General features: G+C 38.0%; 1 protein-coding gene across 1 annotated transcript; it reads right to left on the bottom strand.

Annotated features, from left to right (window-relative positions):
* On the bottom strand, window positions 239–20,458 carry LOC107640409. The gene is made up of 2 exons (XM_016343930.1): window positions 20,296–20,458; window positions 239–450 (listed from the first exon to the last, which is right to left on the bottom strand). The coding sequence occupies exons 1-2, from the start codon at window positions 20,456–20,458 to the stop codon at window positions 239–241; spliced, it is 375 nt and encodes a 124-aa protein (XP_016199416.1).

Raw genomic sequence — 20,524 nt, 5'->3', positions numbered from 1 at the left:
TCACCGTTTCGTGGAGCTATCGTCGTCATCGCATGAGAAAGGAAAAGAAGCTGTCGAGGCGTCGCCGTCGTCATGGTCACCGAGAGGGAAGACGACATGTGAGGAAGAGAGGGTTGCGGTTAGCTATGTCGCCATTCGCGTTTGGCCGCTGCCGCTGCCACGTTCTTCAATGGCGCTGCTGCGCGCGAGCTAGAGGAGCTCATCCTCATTGTTTTGCTGCCACCGAAGCCAAGAGACATCACGTCGCCATCGGAGAATCAGAACCGTGAGAAAGAATGATCCCGTCGAGCTGCTGGAGGCTGCACCGCTGTGTTGCTGGCCATCGGGAAGCCACACTGACATCGCCACTCCTCTGTTGTCGCCACTGCCAGAGTTTTTGGTAATTGGGTATAGCGCTGCTGTCGCCGGAACTACTGCCGGGGTTGTTGCTGCTCGGTTTACTCATTCTTCCTTTGTTACAATAAGCATTTTCATCTCAAAACTTTTAAAAATCAGTATTCTGTTATGTTTGGTTAGAGATTTTGAGGTTTTGGTAATATAGGATCGAGTCCCAGTTATTGCAAGTTGCGATTGAAGCTGCCGCTTGTGGGCCAGGAGAAAAAGGAGTTTTGTGTCGCGTAGTTAAGTCGCGATTGAGGTAGGGACACTTTTCTTAAACTTATTTTATTCTCAAGAATTGTTATAAATCGATATTGAAGCAAATAATATATTTTTGGGCATTATGTGAGTCTTATGGATTGAACTGAGTTATTTTGGATAAATGATTGATTTATTGATTGATTAAATTGGTTTCTGAATTGTGATATAATGATTATTGAACGTTAGAATGCGTATTGATAATCGAGATTGAATTATTGTGATTCACTGTATTAGTTTTTCAAATTCTGGATTTTTGTTAATTTTCTTGAGTTGAGTTGGAGTTGTTGAGATAATGATTTATTGGAAATGATTTGAATAATCGAGAAGTGTTTGGTTTGGTTGTTGGGATCCTTGAAGAGTGGCAAAGTCCAGATTTTAGAGGAGATGTTGCTAAAATTTTTATAAAATTCTGAGACTTTGTTTGAAGCGTTATTTAAAAGAAAATTTGATTCAAGAATCATATTATTTGATTTTGATTTTTACAGAAAGAGTCATGTTTTCAGTTCGATTTATTAAGAAAAGAATTATGTTTTGAGTTTTATTTATTAATAAAGGAATTACATTTTGAGTTTGATTTATTAAGAAAAGCATTATATTTTGAGTTTAATTTATTGATAAAAGGGTTTTGTTTTGAGTTTCATTTATTAAGAAAAGAATTATGATTTGAGTTCGATTTATTAAGAAAAGGGTTTTGTTTTGAGTTTGAGGGAATTCTAATTCTAACCTAACACTTCACTTTCTGTCTCCTCAAACCTCCTAATCATTGTAAGAACCGCAATTAATCGAACCGGTTAATTAAGTGGTTAAATTACCCAAATTTGATTCCAAAAATTTTAGTGAGAATTTGAGGTTTTAAACATCATTTTTGGACTCAATGGGTCTTTTCGAGTCAGAAAATATGTTTTCTGCGAAAAACAGTGAAAAACCACGAACTGGCAGTTGAACCGGTTGAAGTCTGCCTGGTGCTGCGCAGGAAAAGTTGAAACAGTCAAAAACCTTAGAAAAATATTAGAAATGAAAAATCGGGCATTAATTTTAAGGGTTTGGCCCGAAGTTGGGCCAAACGGGCTAAAAATGCTAACGGATTGAACCAGGCCCAAGTTGGGCCCAAGTCCAACATATATAAGGGTTCATTAATGAACCCAAACACTCATAACACTCAATAAACACACTCACACAGTTGGGAAGAGAAGAAGAAGAGAAACCCTAGAGCACTATTCATCATCTCCTTCCCAAGCTCATATCTTGAGCTACGGTGCTCCGATTTGCGTGTCGTCAGCAGCTACGCATTCCTTACGAAGAGCTCTACAAAACCCATGTAAGAAACTGGTAAGAAAAATTCAAAATCTTCCCAGTTCTTCCTTGAAAATTTCGGTTTATTAGGGCTGTGGGTTAAATGAGTTTTTTGTGATTCTTGGTATTTAGGTTCACTCTAATCCTTGCTTAGCTTTGGGTTTTGACATCCAAATCTGTTGTGAAAGGTAAAAGGCTTTGATCTCTTGTGAACTTTTGATTTATGATGAGCCCTATGTTGATTTTTGGTGATTCATATGTATATAGCTTGATTATTGTGAGTTTGGAGCTTGTTGCTGCTTGTTGGAGCTACATTGGTGGTTGGATTTTGGTTGAAAGCTTATTTGGTTCATAAAGGGAATCGGCCAAGGTATGGTTTCGATTTTCTCTATGTAGTATATAATATTCATGGACACTTAGACTAGTAACCCATAGGATAGGATTGGATTTGAATGGTTGATGAGTTGTTGGATGTTATTGTATGATGATGTTTGATGAAATGATGATTTTTGAGTTGATATTGATGATTAATAGTGATATGATGAGGATGAATGACTTGTGAAGTTGAGTAGTAGATTATGTTGATAAATGTGATATTGGTGTTGATCGATTGGTAATGTAGATGGAAAATTGTTAATGAAGTTTGATATATGAGATATATTGATGTTGATGTGTGGATGAGGAAAGGTGAAGAAAAATGTGGTAATTTTGGGGTAGTATGACATAGAGGGTTGATTTTGATGAAAAGTGGAGTTTGGAATGGTTTGGTTTGGTTTTGCTTATGTTTTATAAAGGAATTGTGGAAATTATGATTTTGGGAAAAAGTTAAATTTTGGTAAACTTTGTCTGATCATAACTTTTGCCTCAATTTTCAAAATTGGTTGAAATTTGCTTAGAATTGAAGACCTTTGAAAACCCTTTAAATTGATATAAAGTTTGCAAAATTTGAAATTTTGTGGAGGAAGTTATGATCATTCAAAGTTGGTGTTGAAAATTTGAAAATTCTGCAAAGTTACAGAATTCTGAGTTTTCTGGTGTGTGCGCACGCACAGCCTTGTGCGCACGCACACTCTACGAAAATTATGACCTGTGCGTACATATAGACCTGTGTGTCCGCACACGCAGAGGCAGACACTCTGCTTGCAGCGCTGGCACAACTTGTGTGCGCGCACACCAATGGGAAATTGCAACATGTGCGTACGCACAGACCTGTGCGCATGCACACGTTGGGAAGGCCAATCTGTTGGGAGCGCTGGCACAGGTTGTGCGAGTGAACAGACCATTTTGAGTTTTGACACCTGTGCGTACGCACACCCCTGTGCGTACGCACACGCCCTGTTTCTCAAATTTTGCTTTGTTTTCAACTATTTCACCTTCCCGACGAGGTTTTAAGCTTCCATGTCACTTTTTTTTAGACTTTTGGGCATATTTTTGAATACTCAAACATGGGAAAAGATTTAAGGGTTTTAGACGTTATTATTTGGAAAAAGTTAGCAAACTGAGTACTAGGTTTCTGTTGTATTGGGGAAGGGTTGATGATGTGTGATGAATGGTTGATGAATGAGATGCGAAAATCAAGGAACTGAAATGTGAATGAACAGTGGTTGAATAGAGTCGAGGACTCTGAATAAAGTGATGGATCCATCTTGTACTGAAAATATTTTTGAAAACCACTGCACTACTTTTTCATTGAGATTATGAGATGCTATGCACCCGGCAGGGGCCGAGGTTGGATCTCGTCTGTCGAGGTAGCGGCGGCGGCATAAGGGTGGTGGTTCGTCACACTTGCGCTTAGATGTGGGGTCAGTAGCAATAGCTCCCACTCACATCCCTTCGGATCATCAGAGCGTACAGGCACAAAACCCTGGATAGTGATCCGAGCACTATATCTCGGGGGTTCCCACACCATAATTTCGAAGGGCAACATCTCCATGGAAATATGTCGGGTTGGTAGTTGAACCGACAATGTGATATCACATCCAGTAGGGCATACATTCATCATATGCATTTTCTACCTGTTTGTATGCTTTGCCGACTTGATATTGTTTTCCCTATCTGTATAACATGTCTAATTGCTATATATGCTTCTACTTGTGTTTTACTTATATTGTATATACTTGTGCTTTTACTAGGATTGAGGAGGTTCGGAAGGCGGTGGTGATGGGATCGCATGGCGGATCGGTTGGTGAAGGCTGTGGGACAGCGGTGTTTGATTAGAGTAGAAATCCCCTAAGATAGATTACCCTTTGGTGGTGCTATGGCTTAAGTTTTGTTGAGGTTTTACATATTATGCGTATTTGTTTTAGAAATGCTTTAAGCTTGAATCTTGTGATGGATATAGAGTCTAGGATTGCCTTTGGCGTCCCGGGGTCTTATATCCTACATCATTGGGCACTGTTACCATACTGAGAACCTCCAGTTCTCATACCATATTTCTGTTATGTTTTTCAGATGCAGGTCGCAACCCACCCCGGTGAGATGTTATATTGGTGACAGGAGCGGAGGATCTGGATACCTTTGAAGTCCTTTTGTTTATTTAGTATATATATGTCTCTCACATTTGTATTTTGTTTTGGTCTAGAGGCTTGTATTGAGAGAACAAAACTTGTATAAGCTGTTGTTACTGTCTGGTTTCACATATGGTCTGTATATGGCTAGCCGGCTTAAACTCTGCGAGCCGTGGCTAGATTCTTATGATATTATACTACTATATTTTGTTATATACGTCTGTTTCATGTGCTTTAAGTTAGTAGCTTCGCTAGTACATTTTACACTTTTCAAATCCTGTTTTTGAGCTATATTCTTCATCGGGCTTCTAGATATTATCAATTCCTTCTATATAATATATGTAAAAGCTTAAAATTGTCGTAACCTTTGATTAACCTTTGCTTTACGACGCGAGGTAAGGCTTTAGCTAATTAGGGTGTTATAATCACCGGGTGAAACAACCCTCATCATGCCTCCATCGAATGAGGGGTCTCTCAAGTACATACACATACAAATCAAACAAAGAAAACACAATAAGGTACAGATATAGCAAGTAAAGCAAGTAGTAGATGAAAATAACTAAGCAGTTAGGCAAATCGAATCAATGCACACTCAAGAAAAATATACAAATGCATATGATGTATGCCTATCCTATGACTGATGAGTCTCATATGTCGGTTATATAACCAAACCTGACATGTCCGGTAGCTACCCCGAACATTGTCTCTCTGTTGTGCTCACTTATCTCAGCACATTGGCAGACCGTTAGAGGAAGAATCCCCTGTCACCATTAGAGGGAATATGTGCCTTGTCACCATTAGAGAGAAAATGTGCCATGTCACCAATTGCAACCAAAGAGAATTCATAGACGTGTTCATCGTTAATCATCCTCACCTCTCATTATCATAATCATTTTCATCATATCTTAATTAAACTCATTCATCAACATCTCATAATGTCATAGTCATTCTCATCACACCTCTCATCAACTTATGTCTCATTCAATTATAATTCATCATTATTATCATCATCTTTATCAATCACTACTCATTCAGTGTTACCAATACCTCATTAACTTAGTTATCCTCTTCGAAATTCCTTCTCAATAATTACTCAACTAACTCAACATGTTCACACTTGTTCCAAAGTTTTAAAAACTCACTAACGAACCCTAAACAGGTGTCAAAGAGGTTTGGAAAGGTAGATAATAGGTTAAGTGTAACACCCTAATTACCTTAAGCCTTACCTCATGCTATAAAGCAAAGGTTAATCAAAGGTTATGATAAATCTATGACTTATACATAAATATATATATAGAAAGAGTAATAATTCTAGAAGTCCGATGAAGAAAATAAGCTCAAATACGGAATTACAAAGAACGAACGTTCACACGAAACTACAAGCGTAAAAGACAAGATCCACTATGTGAGATAGCAAGATATATGTAGTTATATAAGAGTATAATAATCATATGATACTAGTCTAAGCCTGCGGAGTTTAGGCCGACTAATTAAATACAGACATACAGAATTTTGAAAGTAAAACAGCTTATACAGTATCTCTCTCTCAAAGTAAGCCTCTAAGGCAAACTAAATACAAAAGTGAGAGTACTAATGAAAATAAATCAAAGGACTCCAAAACATGATAAAGATCATCTGTTCTATCACCGTCAAGCAACTCACCGAGGTGGGTTGCGACTTGCATATGAAAAATAACAACAGAATATGGTATGAGAACCAGAGGTTCTTAGTATGGTAACAGTGCCCAATAATATAATATATAAGGTTCCGAGACGCCGAAGGCAATCTTAGAACTTCACATCGATACAGAATATCCAAGCCATAACAAAATAAATAACTTAAACCCTAAACTGTAAACAGGGTTATCTAAACTTAGGAAATTTCTAACTAATACTAAACCACACCGCTGTATCCCACAACATTCGCCAACCTACCCTCCATGCGACCCCATCGCCACCGCCTACCTATCATCCTCAGCACCAGACAATCACAGATAATGCACGCAAGTAAAACATAGATAGTATTCATATATAACAAGTAATTCAAGAAGCAAGTAGACATATTATACAAGTAGGCAAACTCAAGTAATCAAAGCAAACAAACATATAAGAGATGCATACGATGAATGCCTGTCCTATTGGCTCGTGATATCACTTGTCGGTCTATAAATGCCAATCCAACACATCCTTCCAGATGTAGCTTTTCTGCCACGTCCACGGATATAGTGCCGGGCACACTCGCATGCGCAACCCAAGGGTATAGTGCCTGACACACTCTTGCAACAGAAAAGATTATCAAACATAATTCAATTCCAGGGACATAATACCCTGCACACTATCATACTTAACCCAAGAATATAGTGCCTGGCACATTCTCAATATTCAACAAGATCATCATTCCTCTTTGAGTTACCACCACGCTTAACCCAAGGATATAGTGCCTGGTACACTCTCAACATTCATCAAGATCATCATTCCTTTTTGAGTCCTCAACTCATTACACCCATCATCAATTCATAATTCCCATTCCAAACTCATTAGTTCACCAGTTTCTCAATTCGTTGTCAGCAATCACCAAGTTCACTACTCTTCCTTCTCTCTCAACCAAACTCATCCTCAATACACCAGAAACCTAAACTTCCGTTCTCTAACATTTCAAGGTAATACCCAGATAATTCCACCCAAGACCTTCTATATGTTTAACATTAAAAAATAAGCCAAAATGTCTTAAATAGGTGTCACAGAAGTTTACAACCCTATTGGGAAGGTGGAACAGTTAAAAACAAAATTTTAGTTGAAAAACAGGGCATGTGTGTACGCACAAGGGTGTGCGTGCGTACGCCCAAGAGATTTTTAAGATGTGTGCGTACACATTGAGGTGTACATACGCACAAGTGTAAAATTTTCTAACTCTGTTCGCTCGAACAAGGCGTGCGAATGCCCTCAACAGAGTGCACCTTCCAACGTGTGCATGCGCACAGCTTGCAAAACTTCGCTGGTTATGTGTGCGCACAGGTCGTGCTAGCGCTCTTAACAGCAAGCCTTCCCCTATGTGTGTGTGTGTGCACAAGGCTGTGCGTACGCACAGGTTCAAAAACTCACATGGGTGTGCATGCACACAAGGTTGTGCATGCACACAAGGTTGTGCGTGCGCCTACAAACCAGAAATCACAAATTCTGCAGGATGCACAAAATTCAGATTTCGACACCAAACTTTGAATGATCCAAACTTCCTCTACAAAAATTCATTTCCTACAAACTTTATATCCATTTAAAGATTTTTCAATGAACTTTAATTTAAAGCAAATTTCAACAAATTTTGAAAACTGAGGCTCAAGTTATAATCTATCAAAGTTCACCAAAAATATGTTTTTACCAAAAGTCTCAAAACCTATATTTTACCAAAACTCCCAATTCAAAACCAAACTAATCACAATCCAAACAATACCAAAATAACATAAAAGTCCATACCATTCCTCTCCCAACTCAACCATCCATAATATTCCAATTACACCATTCAACACCATCAAAACCCTTAATCATCAACATCTAAAACCATCATAAACACTCATAATCATCATCAACCAACAACAACATCAACAACCAGTATAAATCCTCATCAATTTCAATAACCATCACTAAACAATGTCTAACATTAACCAAATCTATCTAAATGTTTATTCCTCATATTATCCTCATAAAACTCACATCCTCCAACAAAAGTCAACAAAATCAACATTCATACTCCTCATCAATTAACCTCAATATTAGTAATCATTATCAATATTCATATTACCACAATCAACATACACACTCATCAACATCAACCAACATAATAATATATCATTAACACCAATAACCCTCATACCCCTTATCAACCTCCCATTCATCATTAATATCATCAATCACTCATTAACAACAAATAAATCACAACATTCTTCATCCACCTCCATACAACTTATCATCGAATATCAAATTTACATACAATTAAACATACACCCAAACATTCAATCCTATCTTAAGGTCAACTAGCCTAAGTGTCCAGAAATATTACATATTACATAAAGAAAACCGAAACCATACCTTGGCTGATTATCCTCCACGCACGAAACCACCAAAAAGCCAAGATAACTCCAAAAAGCACCAAAGCTCAAACTAACAACACATATATCACTAAAATCAAAACCTAAAAACCATAACATACAACACTACAAGGGTTTATGAGAAACTTTTCCTTGTCCAAAGAGGATTGGGGCAATTCCAAATAATTACCCACTACTAGAGATCACCAAAACAACCAAAACCACAAAATCTACTAAAAAACCATAACAAAAAATGCACAGAAACTAGGGCAGGAAATTGGAGTGTGAGCTTCGAGTTCTTACCAGATTTTCTTATATAGAAACAAAGAGCTCGATGAGAACTTCACGTGGCCGCAAACAGCTCGTCAATCGGAGCTCCGTAGCTCAAGATATTGTCAAAAGAAGGAGGAGATGAATAGTGCTCTTCTTCCTCCTCTCTTCTCTCAAAACTAGCGCCCCTCTCTTTGTGTGTGTGCTGAAAATGAGCTTAAAGCTCATCAGAATGTGCTTTTATATGTTGGCCTTGGGCCCACTTTGGCCTGGTCCAACCGTGTAGCATTTTCAGTTTGTTTGGTCCACTTTGGGCCTAAACCTTTAAGGTTAGTGCCTGGTGCACGAAATTATGATCCTTAACAACGGCGCCAAAAACTTGGTGCTCGAAATGTAATTCACACACTTTGTCACAACTTCGCACAACTAACCAGCAAGTGCACTGGGTCGTCCTAGTAATAAACCTTACGTGAGTAAGGGTCGATCCCACGGAGATTGTCGGCTTGAAGCAAGCTATGGTCACCTTGTAAATCTCAGTCAGGCGGATTCAAATGGTTATGGTGAATTGATAATAAAAATATGAATAAAATACAGGATAGAGGTACTTATGTAATTCATTGTTGAGAATTTCAGATAAGCGTATGGAGATGCTTTGTTCCTTCTGATTCTCTACTTTCCTATTGTCTTCATCCAATCCTTCATACTCCTTTCCATGGCAAGCGTTATGTAGGGCATCACCGTCGTCAATGGCTACATCCCATCCTCTCAGTGAAAATGGTCCAAAATGCGCTGTCACAGCACGGCTATTCATCTGTCGGTTCTCGATCATACTGGAATAGGATTCAGTAATCCTTTTGTGTCTGTCACTATGCCCAGCACTCGCGAGTTTGAAGCTCGTCACAGCCATCCCTTCCCCGATCCTACTCGGAATACCACAGACAAGGTTTAGACTTTTCGGATCTCAAGAATGGCCGTCAATAATTCTAACCTATACCATGAAGACTCTGATCTCATGGAATGGAGGGCTCGGTTGTCAGGCGAGGCAACCATGCGGCATGAACCAGGAGGCTAAGAGATACGCACTCAAGCTATCGCAAGTAGAACGGAAGTGGTTGTCAGGCACGCGTTCATAGGTGAGAATGATGATGAGTGTCACAGATCATCACCTTCTTCAAGTTGAAGAACACGTGTATATCTTAGATAAGAAATAGGCTTGAATTGAATAGAAAAACAATAGTACTTCGCATTAATTCATGAGGAACAGCAGAGCTCCACACCTTAATCTATGGTGTGTAGAAACTCTACCGTTGAAAATACATAAGTGATAATGGTCCAGGCATGGCCGAATGGTCAGCGCCCATAAAAGTCTAAGATAGCATAAAACTGATCAAAGATGTCTAATACAATAGTAAAAGGTCCTATTTATATCAGACTAATTACTAGGGTTTACATAAATGAGTAAATGATGCAGAAATCTACTTCTGGGGCCCACTTGGTGTGTGCTTGGGCTGAGCATTGAGCTTTACACGTGTAGAGGCTTCTCTTGGAGTTGAACGCCAGTTTGTAACCTGTTTCTGGCGTTTAACTCCACTTTGCAACCTGTTTCTGGCGTTTAACTCCAGAATAGAGCAGAAAGCTGGCGTTGAACGCCAGTTTGCGTCATCTAAACTTGGGCAAAGTATGGACTATTATATATTGCTGGAAAGCCCTGGATGTCTAATTTCCAACGCAATTGAGGGCGTGCCATTTGGAGTTCTGTATCTCCAGAAAATCTACTTTGAGTGCAGGGAGGTCAGAATCCAACAGCATCTGCAGTCCTTCTTCAACCTCTGAATCTGATTTTTGCTCAAGTCCCTCAATTTTAGCCAGAAAATACTTGAAATCACAGAAAAACACACAAACTCATAGTAAATTCAAGAAACGTAATTTTTATTTAAAAACTAATAAAAATATATTAAAAACTAACTAAATCATACTAAAAACTATGTAAAAATAATGCTAAAAAGCGTATAAATTATCCGCTCATCACAACACAAAACTTAAATTGTTGCTTGTCCCCAAGCAACTGAAAATCAAATCGGATAAAAAGAAGAGAATATACTATAAATTCTAAAATATCAATGAAACTTAGCTCCAATCAGATGAGCGGGACTAGTAGCTCTTTGCCTCTTGAATAGTTTTGGCATCTCACTTTATCCATTGAAGTTCAGAATGATTGGCATCTATAGGGACTTAGATTTTAGATAGTGTTATTGATTCTCCTAGTTTAGTATGTTGATTCTTGAACACAGCTACTTTATGAGTCTTGGCCGTGGCCCTAAGCACTTTGTTTTCCAGTATTACCACCGGATACATAAATGCCACAGACACATAACTGGGTGAACCTTTTCAGATTGTGACTCAGCTTTGCTAGAATCCCCAATTAAAGGTGTCCAAAGTTCTTAAGCACACTCTTTTTTTTGCTTTGACCTTGACTTTAACCGCTCAGTCTCAAGTTTTCACTTGACACCTTCACGCCACAAGCACATGGTTAGGGACAGCTTGGTTTAGCCGCTTAGGCCAGGATTTTATTCCTTTAGGCCCTCCTATCCACTGATGCTCAAAGCCTTGGATCCTTTTTATTACCCTTGCCTTTTGGTTTTAAGGGCTATTGGCTTTTTTCTCTTGCCTTTTGGTTTAAAGAGATTTTGGCTTTTTCTTTCTCTCTTTTTTTTTCGCCATTTTTTTCTTTTCTCTTCTCTTTTTTTTCGCAATCTTTTGTATTCACTGCTTTTTCTTGCTTCAAGAATCATTTTTATGATTTTTCAGATTATCAATAACATTTCTCCTTTTTCATCATTCTTTCAAGAGCCAACATATTTAACATTCATAAACCACAATATCAAAAGACATATGCACTGTTCAAGCATTCATTCAGAAATCAAAAAGTATTGTCACCATATCAAAATAATTAAACTAGTTTCAAAGATGAATTCGAAACCATGTACTTCTTGTTCTTTTGTTTTTAGAACATTTTTCATTTAAGAGAGGTGATGGATTTATAGGACATTCATAACTTTAAGGCATAGACACTTAAATACTAATGATCATGTAATAAGACACAAACATAAACATAAAGCATAGTAAACGAAAAACAGGAAAATAAGAACAATGAGATTAAGGAATGGGTCCACCTTAGTGAGGGTGGCGTCTTCCTTTTCTTGAAGAACCAATGGTGCTCTTGAGCTCCTCTATGTCTCTTCCTTGTCTTTGTTGCTTCATCCCTAGTGATTTTGGTGCTTCTATCCTTAGTTGCTCCCAATAGTTATGTGGAGGAAAATGTATCCCTTGAGGTATCTCAGGAATTTCTTGGTGAGAGAATTCCTCATGCTCTTGTTGAGGTCCATGATCTCTTGTTTGCTCCATCCTTTTCTTAGTGATGGGCTTGTCCTCTTCAATGAGGATGTCTCCCTCTATGTCAATTCCAGCAGAATTGCAGAGGTGACAAATGAGGTGAGGAAAGACTAACATTGCCAAAGTGGAGGACTTGTCAGCCACCTTGTAGAGTTCTTGAGGTATAATCTCATGAACTTCCACTTCCTCCCCCATCATGATACTATGGATCATGATGGCCCGGTCTATAGTAACTTCAGACCAGTTGCTAGTAGGAATAATTGAGCGTTGAATGAACTCCAACCATCCTCTAGCTACAGGCTTAAGGTCCAGTCTTCTCAATTGAACCGGCTTGCCTCTTGAGTCAACTTTCCATTGAGCTCCTTCCACACATATGTCCATGAGGACTTGGTCCAACCGTTGATCAAAGTTGACCTTTCTAGTGTAGGGGCGTGCGTTTTCTTCCATCATTGGCAAGTTGAACGCCAGCCTTACATTTTCCGGACTGAAATCTAAGTATTTCCCCATGGTAAGCCAATGCTTTGGATTCGGGTTCACACTTTGATCATGGTTCCTAGTGATCCATGCATTTGCATAGAACTCTTGAACCATTAAGATCCCGACTTGTTGAATGGGGTTGGTGAGAACTTCCCAACCTCTTCTTCGGATCTCATGTCGGATCTCCGGATACTCATTCTTTTTGAGCTTGAAAGGAACCTCGGGAATCGCTTTCTTCTTGGCCACAACTTCATAGAAGTGGTCTTGATGGACCTTTGAGATGAATCTCTCCATCTCTCATGACTCAGAGGTGGAAGCAATTGCCTTCCCTTTCCTCTTTCTTGAGGTTTCTCTGGTCTTAGGTGCCATTGATGGTTATAGAAAAACAAAAAGCTATGCTTTTACCACACCAAACTTAAAATATTTGCTCGTCCCCGAGCAAAAGAAGAAAGAAAGAAGGAGAAAAAGAAGAAAAATGGAGGAGAGGGAGAGAGGTGTGTATTCAGCCAAGGGGAAGAAGAGAGGGTTGTGTTGTGTGAAAATGAAGAATGAATGAAGGGTTTATATAGGAGTGGGGGTTTAGGGTTCGGCCATTAGGGTTGGATTTGGGAGGGAAAAGAATTTGAATTTTGGAGGTAGGTGGGTTTTTTTGGGGAAGAGAGGATGGATGTGAATGGTGAAGAGGTGATGGGGAAGAGTGATTGAGGTGATTGGTGAAGGGTATTTGTGGAAGAGAGTTATGAAAAGGTGTAAAGAGGAGAGAAGAAGAGGTGGGGATCCTGTGGGGTCCATAGATCCTGAGGGGATCTTGTGGGGTCCACAGATCCAGTGGGGTCAAGGACTTAACATCGCTGCTCCAATTAGGCGTGTAAAATGCCTTTAGCATGCATGTCTGGCGTTAACGTCAGCTTGCTGCTTGTTTTTGGTGTTAAACGCCCAAATGTAGCCTGTTTCTGGCGTTTAACGCCACTTCCATGCTCTGTTCTGTCGTTAAACGCCAGTTTGGTGCTTGTTTCTGGCGTTTAACGCCAGCTTGATGCTTCTTTCTGGCGTTAAACGCCAGTTTGATGCTTCTTACTGGCGTTTAAACGCCAGTAAGTTCTTCCTCCAAGGTGAGCTGTTTTTAAAGCTGTTTTTCATTCTGTTTTTTATTTTTCAGTAGTTTTTGTGACTCCACATGATCATCAACCTAAAAAAACATAAAATAATAATAGAAAATAAAATAGATATAATTAAATAACATTGGGTTTCCTCCCAACAAGCGCTTCTTTAATGTCAATAGCTTGACAGTGAGCTCCCATGGAGCCTCACAGATGTTCAGAGCATTGTTGGAACCTCCCAACACCAAACTTAGAGTTTGAATGTGGGGGTTCAACACCAAACTTAGAGTTTGACTGTGGGGGTTTTGGTTGACTCTGCAGTGAGAGAAGCTTTTCATGCTTCCTCTCCATGGTTACAGAAGGAGATCCTTGAGTTTTAAACACAAGGTTGTCCTCATTCAGTTGAATGACCAATTCTCCTCTGTCCACATCAATCACAGCTCTTGCTGTGGCTAGGAAGGGTATTCCAAGGATGATGGATTCATCCTCATCCTTCCCAGTGTCTAGGATTATGAAATCAGCAAGGATGTAAAAGCCTTCAACCTTTACTAACACGTCCTCTACTTACCCATAAGCCTGTTTTCTTGAGTTGTCTGCCATCTCTAATGAGATTCTGGCAGCTTGCACCTCAAAGATCCCTAGTTTCTCCATTACAGAGAGTTCAATGGAATCTCTATGGTCTCTAGATGAGCCTCAGATTCCTTTGGTTCCTCAAAGGAAAACTCCTTATTGGTCACTGAGCGTCCCAGGAGGTCTTCCTCACTAGGATTCACGTCCTCCTCCTCCATTTTGGGTTCGGCCACACCAAGTAAGGTAATGGCCTTGCACTCTCTTTTTGGATTCTCTTCTGTATTGCTTGGGAGAGTACTAGGAGGAGTTTCAGTGACCCTTTTACTCAGCTGGCCCACTTGTGCCTCCAAATTTCTAATGAAAGACCTTGTTTCATTCATGAAACTTAAAGTGGCCTTAGATAGATCAGAGACTATATTTGCTAAGCTAGATGGATTCTGCTCAAAATTCTCTGTTTGTTGCTGAGTGGATGATGGAAAAGGCTTGCTATTGCTAAACCTGTTTCTTCCACCATTATTAAAGCCTTGTTGAGGCTTTTTTTGATCTTTCCATGAGAAATTTAGATGATTTCTCCATGAGGGATTATAGGTATTTCCATAGGGTTCTCAGGATCATAAGCTTCTTCTTCAGAAGATGCCTCTTGAGTACTGTTGGATGCAGCTTGCAATCCATTCAGACTCTGAGAAATCATATTGACTTGCTGAGTCAATATTTTATTCTGAGCCAATATGGCATTCAGAGTATCAATTTCAAGAACTCCCTTCTTCTGAGGCGTCCCATTACTCACAGGATTCCTTTCAGAAGTGTACATGAACTGATTATTTGCAACCATGTCAATGAGTTCTTGAGCTTCTGCAGGCGTTTTCTTTAGGTGAATGGATCCACCTGTAGAATGGTCCAATGACATCTTTGATAATTCAGATAGATCATCATAGAATATATCCAGGATGGTCCATTCTGAAAGTATGTCAGAAGGACACTTTTTGGTCAGTTGCTTATATCTCTCCCAAGCTTCATAGAGGGATTCACCTTCTTTCTGTTTGAAGGTTTGAAAATCCACTCTAAGCTTGCTAAGCTTTTGAGGAGGAAAGAACTTGGCTAAGAAAGCCGTGACCAGCTTATCCCAAGAGTTCAGGCTATCTTTAGGTTGAGAGTCCAACCATATTCTAGCTCTGTCTCTTACAGCAAACGGAAAAAGAATAAGCCTGTAGACCTCGGAGTCAAACCCATTGGTCTTTAACAGTATCACAGATCTGCAAGAACTCAGTTAAGAACTGAAAAGGATCTTCTGATGGAAGTCTATGAAACTTGCAATTCTGTTGCATAAGAGAAACTAATTGAGACTTTAGCTCAAAATTGTTTGCTCCAATGGCAGCGATTGAGATGCTTCTTCCATGCAAGTTGGAATTTGGTGCAGTAAAGTCACCAAGCATCTTCCTTGTACCTCCACCATTATTATTGGTTTCGGCCATCTCAACTTCTTTTTCGAAAATTTCAGTAAAGTCCTCTTCAGAGTGTTGTGTTTTAACTTCTCTTAGCTTTCTCTTCAGAGTCCTTTCAGGTTCCGGATCAGCTTCAACAAGAATGTTCTTATCTTTGTTCCTACTCATGTGAAAAAGAAGAGAACAGAAAAGAAGAGGAATCCTCTATGTCACAGTATAGAGATTCCTTTATGTGAGTAGAAGAAGAAAAGAATAGAAGAAGAAAAATTCGAACACCAAGAGGAAGAGAGGGTTCGAATTTTGAGATGAAGAGAAGTGTTAGTAAATAAATAAATAATTAAAAGGAGATGAGAGAGGGAAGAATTTTCGAAAATAATTGAAAAGAAAAGAAAAATATTTTTTGTTTTTAATTTAAAATTAAAGTTAAAATTCGAAAATTCAGAAAGAAAAATAAAATTAAATCAAATTAAAATTTAAAACAAATAGTTAATTAAAAAGGAATTTTGAAAAAGAGGAAGGTGATTTTTGAAAATCAGAGAGAGAATTAGTTAGGTAGTTTTGAAAAAGATATGATTGAAATAGTAAACCTTTAAAATCAAACAAAAAGTTAAGTAGTTAATTGAAAAAGATTTGAAAATCAATTTGAAAAGATAAGAGGTTAGAAAAGATTTTGAAATTGATTTTGAAAAAGATGTGATTGACATTTATTTTGAAAAAGATTTAAAAAGGAAATTAAAAAGATTTGATTTTTGAAAATTAAAGTTGATTACTTGACTAACAAGAAACAAAAAGATATGATTTTAAAATTTAAAGATTGAACCTTTCTTAATAAGCAAGTAACAAACTTAAAAATTTTTGAATCATTCACATTAATTGTTAGTAAAGATTTTGAAATTATGAACAAGATAAGAAAAAGATTTTTGAAAATTAATTTGAAATTTTCGAAAATCATAAAAGAAAAATGAAAAAGATTTGATTTTTGAAAAAGATTTGAAAAAGATAGAATTTTTTTAAATTGAAATTTTGATTTGACTCATAAGAAACAACTAGATTTTAAAAATTTTTGAAAAAGTCAACTTAAATATTCGAATTTTATGAGAAGAAAAAGGGAAAGATATTTTTTTTTTATTTTTGAATTTTTAATGATGAAAGAGAAAAACAACCAAGAGACTCAAAACATGAAAATTATGAATCAAAACACATGATGCATGCAAGAACACTTATGAATGTCAAGATGAACACCAAGAACACTTTGAAGATCTCAAGATGAACATCAAGACTTATTTTTGAAAATTTTTAAGAAAAGAAAAACATGCAAGACACCAAACTTAGAAATTTTCAATGTTGAGACATTAATAATTCAAAAATGCATATGAGAAACAAGAAAAGACACAAAACAAGAAATTTTAAAGATCAAACAAGAAGACTTACCAAGAATAACTTGAAGATCATGAAGAATGCAATGCATGGATTTTCGAAAAATGCAAGAAAGAGATAAACATGCAATTGACACCAAACTTAAAAACTGACACAAGACTTAAACAAGAAACATCAAATTATTTTTTTGATTTTTATGATTTTATTAAAATTTTTTTTAATTTTCGAAAATTATTTTGGGCAAAACGAAAAAGGAAAAAAAAATTTTGTATTATTTTCGAAAATAAGAAATAAAAAAGCTTAAAAATAAAATAAAATTACCTAATCTGAGCAACAAGATGAACTGTCAGTTGTCCAAACTCGAACAATCCCCGGCAACGGCGCCAAAAACTTGGTGCTCGGAATGTAATTCACACACTTTGTCACAACTTCGCACAACTAACCAGCAAGTGCACTGGGTCGTCCAAGTAATAAACCTTACGTGAGTAAGGGTCGATCCCACGGAGATTGTCAGTTTAAAGCAAGCTATGGTCACCTTGTAAATCTCAGTCAGGCGGATTCAAATGGTTATGGTGAATTGATAATAAAAATATGAATAAAATATAGGATAGAGGTACTTATGTAATTCATTGGTGAGAATTTCAGATAAGCGTATGCAGATGCTTTGTTCCTTCTGATTCTCTGCTTTCCTATTGTCTTCATCCAATCCTTCATACTCCTTTCCATGGCAAGCGTTATGTAGGGCATCACCATCGTCAATGGCTACATCCCATCCTCTCAGTGAAAATGGTCCAAAATGCGCTGTCACAGCACGGCTATTCATCTGTCAGTTCTCGATCATACTGGAATAGGATTCAGTAATCCTTTTGCGTCTGTCACTACGCCCAGCACTCGCGAGTTTGAAGCTCGTCACAGCCATCCCTTCCCAGATCCTACTTGGAATACCACAGACAAGGTTTAGACTTTTCGGATCTCAAGAATGGCCGCCAATAATTCTAGCCTATACCACGAAGACTCTGATCTCATGAAATGGAGGGCTCGGTTGTCAGGCGAGGCAACCATGCGTCATGAACCAGGAGGCTAAGAGATACGCACTCAAGCTATCGCAAGTAGAACAGAAGTGGTTGTCAGGCACACGTTTATAGGTGAGAATGATGATGAGTGTCACAGATCATCACCTTCCTCAAGTTGAAGAACAAGTGTATATCTTAGATAAAAAATAGGCTTGAATTGAATAGAAAAACAATAGTACCTCGCATTAATTCATGAGGAACAGCAGAGCTCCACACCTTAATCTATGGTATGTAGAAACTCTACCATTGAAAATACATAAGTGATAATGGTCCAGGCATGGCCGAATGGCCAGCCCCCATAAAGGTCTAAGATAGCATAAAACTTATCAAAGATGTCTAATACAATAGTAAAAGGTCTTATTTATATCAGACTAGTTACTAGGGTTTACAGAAATGAGTAAATGATGCAAAAATCTACTTCAGGGGCCCACTTGGTGTGTGCTTGGGCTGAGCATTGAGCTTTACACGTGTAGAGGCTTCTCTTGGAATTGAACACCAGTTTGTAACCTGTTTCTGGCATTTAACTCCACTTTACAACCTGTTTCTGGCGTTTAACTCCAGAATAGGGCAGGAAGCTGGCGTTGAACGCCAGTTTGCATCGTCTAAACTCGGGCAAAGTATAGACTATTATTAATTGCTGGAAAGCCCTAGATGTCTATTTTCCAACGCAATTGAGGGCGTGCCAGTTGGAGTTCTGTAGCTCCAGAAAATCCACTTTGAGTGCAGAGAGGTCAGAATCCAACAGCATCTGCAGTCCTTCTTCAACCTCTGAATCTGATTTTTGCTCAAGTCCCTCAATTTCAGCCAGAAAATACCTGAAATCACAGAAAAATACATAAACTCATAGTAAAGTCCAGAAATGTGATTTTTATTTAAAAACTAATAAAAATATATTAAAAACTAACTAAATCATACTAAAAACTATGTAAAAATAATGCCAAAAAGCGTATAAATTATCCGCTCATCAGTGCCCGATTTTCAATTCTAAATTATTTGTATCCTTTCAAAACAATTAAATCAATTTTCAAAATCTTATTTTCTGAAATACACAGTACTGGACAGACTAGAGCTGGTACTCCAGCTTAAGCACCAGTACGCATTTTTACAAAAACTTTTCGAAAAAGATATATTTTCCAACTCAGAAAAATTCATCGAAATCGAATTTCACCTTTCTATTTCAAATTAAAACTTCTAAATTTTGAATCTACTCTGGGCACTTAAAAATTATTATTTTATTAAAACGGTTATGCTGGTTCTTACATTCTCCCCTCCTAATAAAATTTTCGCCCTCGAAAATTCGAATCACGCGATATATCTTCCTCGAAGCGTCTTACCGTGTCGATGTTCCCTCTCGCTTTCCATTGCGTCACTCTGATTATTTGTCACTAAGAGTCCGACTCACTCCACTACCTTGAACAGAGATGTTCCTTTAAATCAAATACCGCTTTTGTAATATTTTTCAAAAGCTTCAAAATAAGTTCAATCTAAACCTTTTTAATGTCAAAGCTTTTTCAAAAGATTCAAAAATTATTTCTTCGTAAATCAATTAGTTTATATCATGATTTTCTTAAATTCATTAAAATCCTTAAATCATAACTTTTCAATTTGAATCCCTTTTTGATAAGTCAAATGTCAAACCAAATTCACAAATTAAGAAAATCTCGGAACTCACTTTTTCTATAAACCAAATTATTCAAACTAAAAGTTTTGACTTAGTTTCAAAACCAATTCATTTAAACCAAAGTTCCAAACCAGATTTGAAAATCCTTCTAAACCTTAAATCTGCAAAAGCGTCAGTTGGTACTTTCATTGCCACCAGTGCTGACCCGCACCCATCACCTATACAGGGAGCCGACAAGATTTCTAGTCATGCCCGATAACCATTTCGGCACGTCCACTCTGATTATCGTCATTAAGAATCCAGATTACTCAGCTACATGCATCAAAAGCCTCCTTCTCCATCGGTCCCTCTAACAAATCTCTAAGTCCGACCAAACTTACGACAACCTTCCATAGGATAAAACTAAGCCAACTGGGTCCTAATAACATATCACAACAACTTTATGTGCTTACCTCTTATCAGCGGATCCGATTCCGTCGCCTCTCTTGCATTCATAGTGAAATCTCGGTTTGGTTGCTGACTCCTTTCCACATCTCGGTTCCTCCCTCGACGGCAGTCCTTAACAAGGTGCCCTGGCAATCCGCAAGTATAGCATCGACCATTTTTCTTTGCCATGTGGAACTGAGCATTGTCGTTTCTTCTGAAATCCCCTTGACCTCAAAGATGCTGAGGAGTGTGTCC

The sequence above is a fragment of the Arachis ipaensis genome, chromosome B05 (assembly GCF_000816755.2).
Source record: "Arachis ipaensis cultivar K30076 chromosome B05, Araip1.1, whole genome shotgun sequence".
In the NCBI taxonomy this organism is placed as follows: Eukaryota; Viridiplantae; Streptophyta; class Magnoliopsida; order Fabales; family Fabaceae; genus Arachis; species Arachis ipaensis.
The sequence above is the reverse complement of the archived record's forward strand: the minus strand, read 5'-3'. Positions and strand labels throughout refer to the sequence as shown.

Bases quoted from the DNA above. Each gene is read 5' to 3' on its own strand.
- LOC107640409 (XM_016343930.1), bottom strand. From the start codon at position 20,458: ATGGCAAAGAAAAATGGTCGATGCTATACTTGCGGATTGCCAGGGCAC. The intron at 451-20,295 runs GTAAGCACATAA...ATTGTAACAAAG, and splicing joins ATCGGATCCGCTGATAAGAG to GAAGAATGAGTAAACCGAGC.